This window comes from Astatotilapia calliptera, chromosome 19 (genome assembly GCF_900246225.1).
Source record: "Astatotilapia calliptera chromosome 19, fAstCal1.2, whole genome shotgun sequence".
NCBI classification, from domain to species: domain Eukaryota; kingdom Metazoa; phylum Chordata; class Actinopteri; order Cichliformes; family Cichlidae; genus Astatotilapia; species Astatotilapia calliptera.
In genome coordinates this window covers 27,476,820-27,490,154 of record NC_039320.1, presented here as the reverse complement: position 1 = coordinate 27,490,154, position 13,335 = coordinate 27,476,820, and the positions used below count along the sequence as shown (strand labels likewise).

The 13,335-nt window shown below is 41.4% G+C and overlaps 2 protein-coding genes across 3 annotated transcripts; one reads left to right on the top strand and one right to left on the bottom strand.

The window, feature by feature from the left end:
* The first annotated feature begins 40 nt into the window (after window positions 1-40).
* Window positions 41-9,288, top strand: klhl28 (kelch like family member 28). 2 transcript variants are annotated; one of them, XM_026151276.1, is made up of 6 exons: window positions 41-97; window positions 2,788-3,048; window positions 3,135-3,772; window positions 3,888-4,331; window positions 5,458-5,666; window positions 5,779-9,288. In XM_026151276.1, the coding sequence occupies exons 2-6, from the start codon at window positions 2,788-2,790 to the stop codon at window positions 5,940-5,942; spliced, it is 1,716 nt and encodes a 571-aa protein (XP_026007061.1). In that variant the 5' UTR covers window positions 41-97; the 3' UTR covers window positions 5,943-9,288. The 2 variants fall into 2 exon arrangements, with proteins under 2 accessions (XP_026007061.1, XP_026007060.1); XM_026151275.1 differs by lacking the exon at window positions 41-97 and adding an exon at window positions 1,767-1,922.
* A 69-nt stretch (window positions 9,289-9,357) lies between these two features.
* On the bottom strand, window positions 9,358-12,969 carry dorip1 (dopamine receptor interacting protein 1). The gene is made up of 5 exons (XM_026151277.1): window positions 12,610-12,969; window positions 11,811-12,335; window positions 11,469-11,558; window positions 11,245-11,379; window positions 9,358-10,848 (listed from the first exon to the last, which is right to left on the bottom strand). Exons 1-5 carry the CDS (start codon window positions 12,693-12,695, stop codon window positions 10,665-10,667), a joined length of 1,020 nt encoding a protein of 339 aa, XP_026007062.1. The 5' UTR covers window positions 12,696-12,969; the 3' UTR covers window positions 9,358-10,664.
* Between the last annotated feature and the right edge of the window lie 366 nt (window positions 12,970-13,335).

The following is a 13,335-nucleotide window of genomic DNA, read 5'->3' as shown; positions in this document are numbered from 1 at the left end:
CTGAGTGCTTCCATGGAGACGCGAGCACCAGGCTCCTCCAGGCGGCATCGTCGTCACGGAGCTGCAGCCCAGACTGAGACGTTACAAGGAATCTGAGGTTAAGACTCAAAATAGACGGTGATTATAAATGTGATTATGTGATGCGGGAAAATCAAAGTATTTTACATCTAGTTTTCTTCACTGTATATATTCAGCACGTTTTGGAGTTATGTAACTTCCTGACAAAAGTTTAATGTCCATATTTATGTAAATAAAATTTAAAAATTAAACAATACGTTATGGCATGAATATAAAGTGCTGCATTGTGTTACATATAGCACACACCCATGTTGGCATAAAATGTAACTCTAAAATAACATTTTAAGTTATTTATCCAGTTATTTTTTGGTCTCTTTGTTGAACACTAAAACACACACGCACACACACATTCACACATATTACAGGTATACTTTCTTTTCTTGGTATTTATTTATCACTGTGTAAAAGAATGTTTACTATTTCATTTTTTTTGTATTCACAAAAATTTAAACTAAACTAAAATGAAAATGTATAGAAGTTTCTTTATTCTAAATATGGACTATTTTATGCCCCATAACATGTCAGTTATAACTGCTGGTGAGTCGACGTTATTGTTATGCAAATCTATCATGAACTGATAAATTGCGAGGCACTGGTATAAACTAGACTACACAGATTATTAATAACATAATAACAAATAGATTATTATATAAGGTAGCTTTAAGTTTTTCTGATATTATCTTGTACCTTAAAAAAACTAATCAGTGGAAAATTGTCAGGGCTCTGGGCTGTATTTCTAGTGTTTTTAAATTGTGACTTTATGTATATTTCATTTTAATAAGAAAAAAACTTGCTGTTAAGCTCACAAGTCTTTGCAATAAAACAGCATTCTTCCAAATATTTTTTTAATTAAATCCCAAAATAGAAATATGAATTGAGAGTGTATACAATCACTGGTCCTGGCACTTTTTTTGTTTGTTTTTTGTCTTTTGGCAAAGATAAACATTCCACATAGAAAAACACATCATGTTGTGAACTTAGTCAGCAGCCAACACCCTTTCCTCCTCTTCTCTGGCCCCTTGCACACACACACAGAAGTTACAATACAATTCATGAAGAGGTCTGATACAAGGATATTTTATTTCTCAAAAACTCGTAAAAACCAAGTAAGCTTCTTCTTGGTAGTCATCTTTAGTAACAACGTTGAGCTAAAGGGCACATGATTCCTTTAAAAAAACATACATTGTCTTCCCAACACAAGAGAACAAAAGGGTAAATTATGTGTGCTTACTTAGCAGCAATATATCATGTGAGTGGTAGTGTCACGATGATACCTGGTGCCTACATTTTGCACTTTCCTTTCCTCTCCCCTCCCACATTCAAGTAAAATATATGCCTGCAATGCTGCCACATAACACGGTAGGTTTGTATTGGACTAAAAATGTGTTCATTTCTTGTAAATAGTTCTTTTTTGAATTGTGAAACACATTTTCTTTTTCAAACTATAAAGCAATCGATCAGTACAATGCAATTTACGTTTCTCGGATAAGCGGAGAGCACAATTGCAGAGAGGAATTTTTTGAAAATAAAAGTAATGAGTAAAATAAAGGAGGAAATAAGTAAAATAAAGAACACCAAGTAGAATACGGTTAAACTCAATAACGAGCATTGTCATTGATTTGGTTCTTAACCATTCAGTGAATTAAATAACGGCAAATATCGTTTTATTTTGAAAATCACCGGAAGTGGGTGTGCTGCCCTGGTAGCTGGTTATAATAAGAGCTCGTCTGTAGCTTTGTGGCTAGGTTGCAGGTTGTTTTCTTGATAGCCGCCCGGGCTTCGCTGTCGTCGCCACTGCAAAATCGGTCATTACAGCGGCACGCCAGACGGGCTGTAAACTACAGGTTTGCTTTTCTGACGATGCTAAATGTTATCTAAATCCTGGCTATAACGTCACGTTTTGTATCTGTCAGCCATGTTACTGTATATCAATCAATGATACAGCTAGCCACAGGAACCGTGTTTATTTTTAGCAGCTAACCTGCGGTGACTGCAGCGCAGGGAAACGGCAATATCAGCTCTCTGTATTTGTTGGCGTGGAAAAATAATATACTGACAGTACAGTGCACACATGAGCGTTGTGCGTGTGATGTTCGTGCAAATGTGTTTATGCAAACTGCTAAGCTGCTGGTGAGCTTTACAGTACTGGCTACCGTATTAGCTGTGTGCTTATTTTAAGCTAAGAGGTAGCTAGCGATTTTTAATCTGGCCAAGTCCTGCGTTCAGAAATCAAGGCCCCAGTTAACAAACTGATGTGTTGTTGTGACTCGTTGTGCCAAAGCTTGGATACAGAGTGCTCACATTTAGCCTCCTGGTTTTAGGGCAATCTAGAATGTGTGTTGTTTTTAGCTAATACGTGTAGATGACTTTACGCTGCGTTGTTTCTTAATAAAGACCATGCATATTTAGCTTAACTCGCAGTAATCTGCTAACAAAACTGGTTAGAACAACTAATGCAATACTTGGTTCGGGGGAAATAATGTCTGACTGCATCATACTGCCCAGGCCTGTTTACTTAACGCGTGCTGTTATTACGTCACGTTACCCAAGCCAGAAAGTGTGACTTTTCAGGCTTGTAGTGTCAGAGCCGTATGGCACTTGGATAACGTCCAGGACTTCTATTAGCTGACCGGCCCATCTTTGGAAAACATCACTGACTTTATGACTCTTCTCAAAACATTACACTGATCTGTGATTTGCTGCTCTCAGATGGACCAGCAGGACCAGTCCTATATGTTTGCAAGTCTGACACGTTCTCACTCAGAGGAGCTGCTGCAAGGCCTCCAGCTCTTGCGGCAGGATCACGAACTATGTGACATTGTGCTGCGTGTGGGTGATGCCAAGATCCATGCCCACAAAGTAGTGCTGGCCAGCATCAGTCCTTATTTCAAGGCCATGTTTACGTGTAACCTGTCAGAAAAGGAGACCTCTGAGGTGGAGTTCCAGTGCATTGATGAAGCTGCCTTGCAGGTATGCTTCTATCCAACACTTGCTAGCCACAGTGATTAACTGCTGTAGCATGTTTATTGTAACACTTGTGCTGTCTTTGCTTCTAGGCTATAGTGGAGTATGCTTATACCGGGACGGTGTTTATCTCCCAGGAGACAGTGGAATCTTTGCTACCCGCTGCCAACTTACTCCAGGTTAAGCTTGTACTTAAGGAGTGTTGTTCCTTCTTAGAGAGCCAGCTGGACGCTGGAAACTGTATAGGCATTTCCCGCTTTGCAGAGACTTACGGCTGTCATGACCTGTGCTTGGCCGCAACGAAGTTCATCTGTGAGAACTTTGAGGAAGTCTGTCAAACGGAGGAGTTTTTTGAACTGACGAGAGCCGAGTTGGATGAAATTGTGTCCAATGATTGCCTTAAGGTAGTCACAGAGGAGACTGTATTTTATGCCCTCGAATCATGGATCAAATATGATGTAACTGAGAGACAGCAGCATCTGGCTCAACTGCTGCACTGTGTTCGCCTTCCGCTGCTCAGCGTCAAATTCCTCACTCGCCTATATGAAGCCAACCATCTTATACGAGATGACCACGCCTGCAAGCATCTGCTCAATGAGGCCCTCAAATATCACTTTATGCCTGAACACCGGCTGTCCTATCAGACTGTGTTGTCTGCACGACCCAGGTGTGTCCCAAAGGTGCTGCTTGCAGTAGGAGGCAAGGCTGGACTGTTTGCCACATTGGAAAGGTAATGCTAGTGACTTGTAGATTACAATTGGATGCATTTGTATAAAAGCAACTTTCTAAACTTAAATTTTTTTTTTTAAAGTGTCTTAGTGTTTTGTTTTTTCCTTGTCTTTCAGCACGGAAATGTATTTCCCTCAGACGGATTCATGGATAGGACTGGCCCCTCTCAGTGTACCCAGATATGAATTTGGAGTGGCGGTGCTGGACCACAAAGTTTATGTTGTGGGAGGCATCGCCACACATATGAGGCAGGGCATTAGCTATCGGAGGCACGAGAGCACAGTCGAAAGCTGGGACCCCGAAACCAACACGTGGTCTTCAGTGGAGCGTATGGCAGAGTGTCGCAGCACTCTCGGTGTAGTGGTCCTGGCCGGAGAGCTGTATGCCCTGGGAGGCTATGACGGCCAGTATTACCTCCAGTCTGTGGAGAAGTATGTCTCGAAGCTGAAGGAGTGGCAGCCTGTGGCACCCATGACGAAGTCTCGCAGCTGCTTTGCTACCGCTGTCCTAGATGGGATGGTGTATGCTATTGGAGGCTATGGCCCAACACATATGAACAGGTAATCTTACTTAGAGTAGTTGTGTATATATGCTCTAAGTGCATGTTGTCTCCAAGTGACCATTAAATACTTGGACCAGGCAATTTTAAATGACTTTCCAATTTATTTAGCGGTCAAATAATGCTTTGTATAGATGCGTGTGACATAAAATTGTACCCCCCCCCCCCCCCCCCCCACTACTATCTTTAGTTTAAAACGGTCTTTAACGAAACAGGTTAGGACTTTAAGAATTCCTAAAATGTTGTTGTTGTTGTGTGTTTGTTTTTTGTTTTTGGGGGGGGTTCTTTCCTCTCAGGGTTATGTTAATTATTTATTAGAAGTGGCAATGAAGTGAAGGATATCGAGTCTAGCTGAGAAAAAGACCAGGAGCTTGTTAACAAGTGCTGGATAGCCATAACAGAATTGGTTGTTAAATGTGTTGCTGTATTGCTGAGGTCACTAGAGAGCAGCGCTCTTGTTGCTTGTTTCCTTGACTCCCAAAACCCCTCAGGAAAATGTGTTTGGACAGAATCTGTGGGGACATTTTTCTTCTTCTTTCCCCCCCCCCCCCCCCCCCCGCTTTCCCCCGTGGCTTATATGGCTTAGTTTGCCAATGTTCCAGTGGCTCTCAGGAATTCATCGCTCCCTCATTACAAGTTCAAATTGGCGTGTTTGATATGACCATCTAACTTGTTTTCTTTTTTTCCCTGTACGATTAAAAGAAAATTGCTCAGTCATTATGCATTGTGAAGCTCGCATTCATAGAAAGAGCCCCATTGTGTTTACATTACTTAACAAAATTTCTCAGCACACAGCTATAACAGTGGTGGTGGAAAAAATAAATACAATGCAGCAGTGCCTCTGTTTGACTGAGCAATAGCTCCCATTCAAAGCTGAACAAAGGTTCTCTGAACTGTCATTTAGGCTTTAGTAGAAGGGGAACAGGAGATGGAGGAGGCATTCTTACACCAGATGTGTAATGTGAGCTCACCTTTAGGTCTGCAAAGACTGGTCATTGTGGATATTGCCATAAATATCTCAAAGTGAAGGCACAGCTGGAAGCAAAGCTAGGTATTGCAAGTAGCGGGTGAGTTGGAGCGTTTTAACCTTTGTGTTTTGATAACTGTGCTGCGTCTACTGTACACAGCGTGGAGCGGTATGACCCTAGCAAGGATGCCTGGGAAATGGTAGCCCCCATGGCAGATAAGAGGATCAACTTCGGAGTAGGTGTGATGCTTGGATTTATATTTGTGGTGGGTGGACACAACGGAGTGTCGCACCTGTCCAGCATCGAGCGGTACGATCCACATCAAAACCAGTGGACGGCGTGCCGACCAATGAACGAACCCAGAACTGGTGAGTTTTGAGTTTTAAATTCAAAATGAGTGACTCTATTGTGATGGTTGGATCCAGAAAATAACACGAAAAGCCTATAATGAGAGATGTTTGTGGTATTGTTGTCTTCCAGGTGTGGGCTCTGCCATTGTGGACAACTACCTCTATGTGGTAGGAGGTCACTCTGGGTCATCCTACCTGAACACCGTTCAGCGTTATGATCCCATCTCAGACAGCTGGTTGGACTCCAGTGGCATGATGTACTGCCGTTGTAACTTTGGTCTGACTGCCCTTTGACCCATGGCCCAGCCAGCTAGGACCCAATAAATTACCTTAGACACAAAGAAGACTTTCTCTCTCTTTTTATTATTTTATTATTTTATTTTTTTGGCTCTCCTCCTCCTTCCCCACATTCATCCTCCAGGTGCAGATGAGCTTGCCTGCACATTTTCGTTAACATCAGAGCATTTCTGAGTGGATGGGTGTACCGGGCTAGCTGGCTGGCTAGAAGGGGGACTGCAGTCCGTGCTGCAGGGATGAGGAAGAGCTGGAAGGTTCTGGAGATAACGGAGGAAGGTGGATGGTGTTTGGATGACTGTCACTGGAAAACTGAGATGAACGCTCTATTGCTGCTGGACCACAATGAGGACTTCGAGCTATGTCTCAGAGGATTGTGGAATCTGCTTATTTACGTTACAAAATTCTTCGTCAAGTTTGCAGACAGTTTTATGTTGTGCTTCACGTCCTTAATTGTGCTAAATTTTGTTTTGTTTTGTTTAGGAATTTTTCTGCTGCAACCAGAGCTGTGTGTTCAAATTTCCTAGAACACTGCAGTTTGCTTGTGCATTTGATGACTATGTGGTTATTGGCCATATAGTGTGTATGTCTGTGTGTATGGTCCAGGGGGTATGTGCATGTCAGATAGAACTGTTTTGTTTTGTCACATGTCTGCGTGCAGAACTGATGCTTGGGCTCAGCAACGCAGGATAATTCTGCATCCACATCAGTGCTTGACAAAAAATAGAAAAGTTGGAATATTTATATTTTCTCAAAAAAGGGCTGCCTTTCTCTTGTAAATGGTCTAAATGAAATATATAGATATAAATATATCCTCTAGTGCATTGCCTGTAAATGTTTTTCTGCACTGGCTCACTAATGTGTGTACAGTTTGATTCCCACAGCCACTGTAGAGGTGAATTTTCCTTAAAGTGTTCACCACTAGTCTCTGCTTCATCCTCTGAGCCATTTAAAAACGCAAAACAAAAAAGTAAAAAAAAAAAAAAAAAGGGTCTCATATTCTCTCCTCTGTTGCATCGGTCTAAGGTCAGATCATGCACTTGCTACTGTTCACAATAGTTGAAACTGACCTTGGCCGCCTTTTCACCTTTTTTGGTCTGTATACAATACTAACTGGTGCTATATTTAGGATTCAGGATTTAGCTGTTTGTCTGCGTTGCTTCATCCAGTTAATGTCAAACTCTGTTAGGCCTCTGCTGTGTAACTGGTGATAGTTATTTGCTATCGTATGAATTTAATTGGAGAAAATGCAAGTGGCCCCTAAAGCTACTAAAAGGGAAGCCTGTGGGCCAACAACTGCAAACTTCTACCTGCATAGTCCCCAAAGGCGAGAAGATTGGCATGATTTCATTTCTTTTCTTTTTTTTTTCTTTCTCTCAAATACTTCAAACTTTTTTTTTTTTTAAATGTTACACTTTCTCCATTATTGGTCCAGTTGCAGGATGTGAGCATGCTTTGTCAACTATCTGTAGCTGGTATCCTCTCTTGGCTTTGAACACGATTTTATTTGTGATTGGGTCAGACATTTCTGTGCTAGTTAATCCTCCTCTAAAAACATGTCTACACGTGGCCAGGTCTTGCTTGCAAGCTTAGGTTTTAAGTAATATTTTCACAGATTGGTGTGAAACGGCAAAAAGTTTGAAAAGGAAACGGTCCTACGCAACATCTTCCCTTGTGCCACATTTTTAAATATTTTCCCTGCATTCTTCCATGTGGTTATATATGGAGGTGGATGATAAGGCACCAAGGGCTGTGCTTGCCAGCTCTGGCCATGTTGTTGCTGTCACCAGGCCTGGGAGAGAGTTCAAAGCGTGCGACTGGGCTCGAGTGACTGCACAGCAATAGAGGGGACACTCGATTAGCAGACGGCCAGGTAGTGATGCGTCTTAAGTCACTTGTTTTATGTTCAAGGCATGGGTTGTTGGTTGTGGGTTTTTTGCGTTGCTTTGTGGACTAATGTTTGCACATAAGTGGGAACTTTAACCAAGCTCTGCATTGCACTTACCAAACTATTTGATACATATTGTAATTTCTATATATGTTTTGATTTAAGCTAATGGCATTTAGATACTGCAATAAGACTTGTTTCCTTTCGTGGGTTAAATTATGTTTTGTTGTTTGTCTCTTTAAAAAGAAGAGAAAAAAAATAGAATAAGGCCAAGGCATCTAATGTTGGTGTAAGAGAACCCCCACATAACATGTCTGTCAGATCACACTGTTGGCTGGTGATGTCCAAATGAAACATCAGACTGTAGCTTGACATTGTCTAAACCAACCAGTCATCCTATGTTGTCATTTTTGTTGTGCATGCTGGTTCATTTTGCACAAAGCATGTGTTTATTTGGTTCAATTTAGATGAATTTTTTTCCTGCAGTTCAGCACTTATAAGTCTCGTAAACACTACATAGGTGTGTTCTTTCACCTTGCCCTTGTTTACTCTAAACTAAATCTGTAAGATGAGAAGTTAAATGACATTTGCCGTGCAAACTGGTCAGTGTCACATGTGAGAATCGCGGTTTGACATTGATTTGTTTCTTTTTTTCCCCATCAAAGTCAAGTACTTTGAATTTCTGATTTATTTGAAAAGTAACACACAACTTATTTTGTATGTCTGTACACTTTATTTCAAAACGGCACAACTATTAATTTTGTATTTAATTTGTTTTGTTTGTGTTCTCTAAATTCTTGTTTTTTTTTGGTCTGTTGTAGTAGTGTTTGTCACTTTAGCACTGCAGCCACGGCACAGAATCACGCAGGCGTAATTGTGCGCCGTCGCCGCTGCCACGATTCATCTTGTCACTGTTATGTACATATGTTGCCATTTCTGATGTGTATACTAACTATTTTAAGGTTGGAGAGAGGCTGATGAAAATCTGGAAACGTGAATCTGCAAAAAAAAGAACAGATGTATGCTTTTTTTTTTTTTTTTTCTTTAAATTATGGCCTAAATTAATGTCATGTTTTGCCACCACTCTCACCAAAGTGCTTGTACAAAGAAAGCAGATGGATGACTAACACATGTTCTGCAGTGGCCTACCACTCTGTTTATGTCTGGGAGGGGGGGGGGGGGGGGGGGGGGGGTGAAATCCTATGAAACTGATGTCAATGTTAGCCAAAATGACCACTCTGCTTCTTTTTACATTTCCTTGTGTGTCTGGAGTAAGGTGATGATCTTGAATTTTATATCCTGTGGATTAATACTGGAAGTACAAGATAACATTAGGTGTTTAAAAACAGTAGCTTTTCACATTTTCTCATGTTTGACTGAAGACATTTTACATACATTTAAGTCTGTTTATGTGGTGCAGCTGTACCCAGTTTAAAATAAATGCCTGCCTTAAAAAGGTACTGCCTGCTTTTTCTGCATCTCTTCCTGGCATGCACGTGAAAAAGGATGATAAACTGGAGCCATAGGCAAGGTTTCAAAAATATCTGTATTTGTATTGTAAAGACAGTGTCAGCATATAAACAAACAGGGAAAAAAAACAACTTAAAATCTTGATCCAAGAATTAACTCTCAACTGGATTCATGTTAAACTTTCCTTGAGAGAGGCACTGTGTGACAACAGTAATGCTTTGACTTGAACCAAACAAAACACTAACGTAACATTTTGAGACTGCTGTGTGCTGAACAAGCTGTGAACTGTCTGACTTTTATTCATCGGTTTATGCATGTGGCCTGAATGAATTTCTAGGCCAGCTTGTAGTGTAATTTCAGATTACTTCTAAATTGGCATAATTTTATATTTTCACCTGTTTTGGCAAATGCTTACCTCAAATTTAAACCTTAACTTGTTCACCTGGTAGGCGGGGACTTAGTAGTTTTTCCTCACCCCACAGTGTAAGTGTGTGTGGGGGGGGGGGAAGCACCAGTTTAATTTTAGGAAAGGACTGAAATGCATAAACATAAGCTTAAATTACAGTACTGCGTTGAATCCCTGTAGCAAGGGGGCTTACATTTATGTTTGTGCGCTGGTGTGTCTGCGTTGGGAATGAAATGGATCTGATCAGTGCAGGAACCAGAGAGGACTTGGGAATTGTACACAGACCTTTGGAACTATGAAGACAGGAAAAACTGTGTGTACATTAGCAGATTGTATATTTTCTTTGGCATAATGACCAAGTTTGATTCAATTGCACCCTCTGTGTCATTATGCTTGTGCTAAGTACTAACCAGTGGTTATTATGGAAAAGCACTGCCAAACAGATGCACAACAGCTGAGAGGTCTGCATCGCTGCATGCACGGCTGGCAGGAGAGTTTTGTAAATCAACCATGGAGGTAAAAAAAACAAAAACCAATACTTTTTATACTTGTACTGAAAACTTGTGTCAGTATCAACTCCAAACAGAAATTTCTACAGAGCAGTTTTACCTACTAATCTCTTATGCCGATGGTCACTGCACGTGTATATGAAATTCAGTACTGACTCGTATGATTGTTTATAAATCTCAACCCTGGACTATTATAGTCCATTATATTCTTGGATTCCAAGCGTGCCCAAAAAGATGTCATTTCCATTTTGCACTGTCAGCTTTAACCAAGCATTCAGCTGAATTGAGGAAGCTAACCCAGGACAGGAATTAAAACTTATAGCAATGCAGTAAGAAAAGAACAACATTGTGGTAATGTAACAACAAAAAACTGGATGAATGCAATCACTCTGGCATGTGCTGAGACTTTGGCTCATCTGTACTCTATGTCCACCTGAGAAACTATGAGTTCACTTGTCAGAGGTGCGGACATAGACCAGAGAGGACAGCAGCAGGAGCTCTGGGGGCTTGTGTAACAAGATCAGATTATCGTTCCTCAGACCGTCATAGTGCATCCAGCAACCGTCTATCTGGAAGGCTGCAGAGTAGTGATGCTCCTCCTTGTTGAACAGTGTGGCACCCTCAAGTGTGTACCTGCAGGTAAGAAAAACATTTATTGTTCTCAATACTGGAAAGTAGATTTTTCCAGATATTTTTGCTGCTCTTTTGATTTCCAATGAAAGAAATCCCAACAAATAAAGACAGGCAGCACAACAGTGCAGTGGAGAAGATCCAAATGACATTTAAAATTTAATCACTGATCAGACAGGATAGTTATCGGACATTTTTAATTTTAATGACCATCCTGCATCATAAATAAAGTTCCATTAATTCAGCTATGATGACTGTGCACAGGCCTCTGGCTCAGCAGATGTAAAAGCATTAGGAGGCCAGGCTCCACCTGAGCAACATGAAGGCTACACTGGCACATCGTTTGAATGAACAAGCAATGCAGAACCTACTGTAGATATATCCACCTCTGATTCATACCTGTGCTGACAGAGAGCCAGATGGTAAGGGACATACGACAGCTCCTCTGACTTCCACTGCTGCATGTTGAGGATAACAAAGGGTGGCGGGCCATGGCAGAAAATCCTCTGGGAGAATTCCCTTAGACCATCACATCTGTTTAAAATAAATAAAAAATTGTCAAGGAAGTACAACAACACAGCGCTGAAAAAGACGACGACGATGAAGATCCTGCCGTGTCTCACCCAATTTCACAGCAGAGCAGGAGCTTGGGGCAGAAGAACTCATCCACAGCTGACTGAATTGGGTCTCTGTGAGGAAGCTCGTGAGGAGGACTGAGAGGGAAAAGGGTCAGAGTGAAATTCTTAGAAATGTGAAAAATATAATGTAACAACAATCCACTCACAAACACGTCACAACACTTGATTGCAATTCTTTCTGCCAACTTTGGCATAAGACAATGCACAGCTGAGGTCTGCTGAAGGGCACTTAAACATCAAATACTGGGGGAAAAAAACATATTTTGGGTAAAAAGCCAGCAACTGTGTCTTAACAAAACACTTGAATAGTAGGTAAATACAGTTTACCTGATGTTGATGGTACTTTTGAGGCAATCCTGGAAGCGGGCTGGACAGCTCCAGCTGGTGCACAGGCTCTCCTGCGTGGTGGACATGAGGTTTTCCAGGTTCTCTGTAAAGTTTTGGTGCTCGTTGCCAAACAGGTCGATCTCCAGGGCTGCCTGGTGGATCTCAGAGCGATATTGCCTTTTAGACATTCTGTCCCAGATCCACAGCATCTTCACCGTGGTGTAGTCACAGGAGTCCATCAGGTAGAGGAAATGCTCCACAAACTGCTTGCCCAGGAAGACAGCCAGCTCCCTGCGAAAGCCCTGGTTGTCCCGCAGAATCACATAAAGAATCATGAGGAAGCCATCGATGGTGCAGGTGTTTTTGAGCTGGATTTCCACGTACAGAGGCGTGCATGATATGGCTTTCCGTCCTGCCTTGATGGTAAAAACGCCTCCCCAAGGGAGCACAGGCCTCCAGAAGGAGCGGTCCTCCTCGTCGTTGTTGTTTATGGAGGCACGTATTTCTTCAAAAAGCGTCTTGGACCTAAAACAAATAATTAAATAAATAAATACACACACCAACCAACCAGCAAAAGTTCAGACAAATGCGTTTTAACACAGGACGAGGTTAAATGTATCGCCCCGGTGGATTTGATCTGTTTCATTTCGAAAAACTGACGCTGTGCAAATGTAGGTCAAAAATCCTGCGATAGCAAAAACAAACCACGCAATTGGCAAGTAAAGCACTGTTACCCTCCAGGGACTAGTCGGAGCCCAACAAATGATAACAAACCATCACCTACAATATATAAGCTTACCTTTCGAAGTGTTGATTGTTCTCAGTGTTTGAAATTCGTGTTTTGAGGTCCTCAGTGTCGTTCAAAACACAGAATCTACTCTCCATTCCTCTCCGTATTTCCTCATTTCTCACGTCGGACCTCAAAGCCAGAAATATAAGTTGTGGTATTTGTCTCGCACCTTCTAGTAAACGAAGACACCTTACTGTGAATCGAAAATTGTAGTAGACGTCAAGTCTGACCTATATAAACAGTTGCTGTTAGCTTTGTAATGATAATCTAAGCTCTGTGTACATACAGTGCTGCCCTCTCCTGATTCTCCACGTTATTACACCCCAGTTTTGCACAGCCCCCGCCCCCGACTTCACCGTGAGCGTTAGAGCACAGCTAGAAGTGCTATTGGTCAATATATTCTAGCACGTTTAAGATGATATATGATTGGCTGTCACGAGCACCGCCCATTTAGGTAGGCCGAGCGAATATTCTACGTTGAACTACGTTGTTCTAGTTATCTTTGGCTATTATAATTTTAAAGACAAGGACAATGATGCTTTCTTCTTTATAAATTTGGTTTTATTTTTGGCAAAATTTCATATACACAAAAGCAAAGTCCTCGGCAGAAAGCCTGAACTTCTTGTATTAAAAATGGAACTTGCACAATATATAAGGACAATCTCCTCATCAAAAAACACTAAGGCTCTCAAGACTGTTAACATCTGTAACCGATTGAAACTGCTAACTTGATTT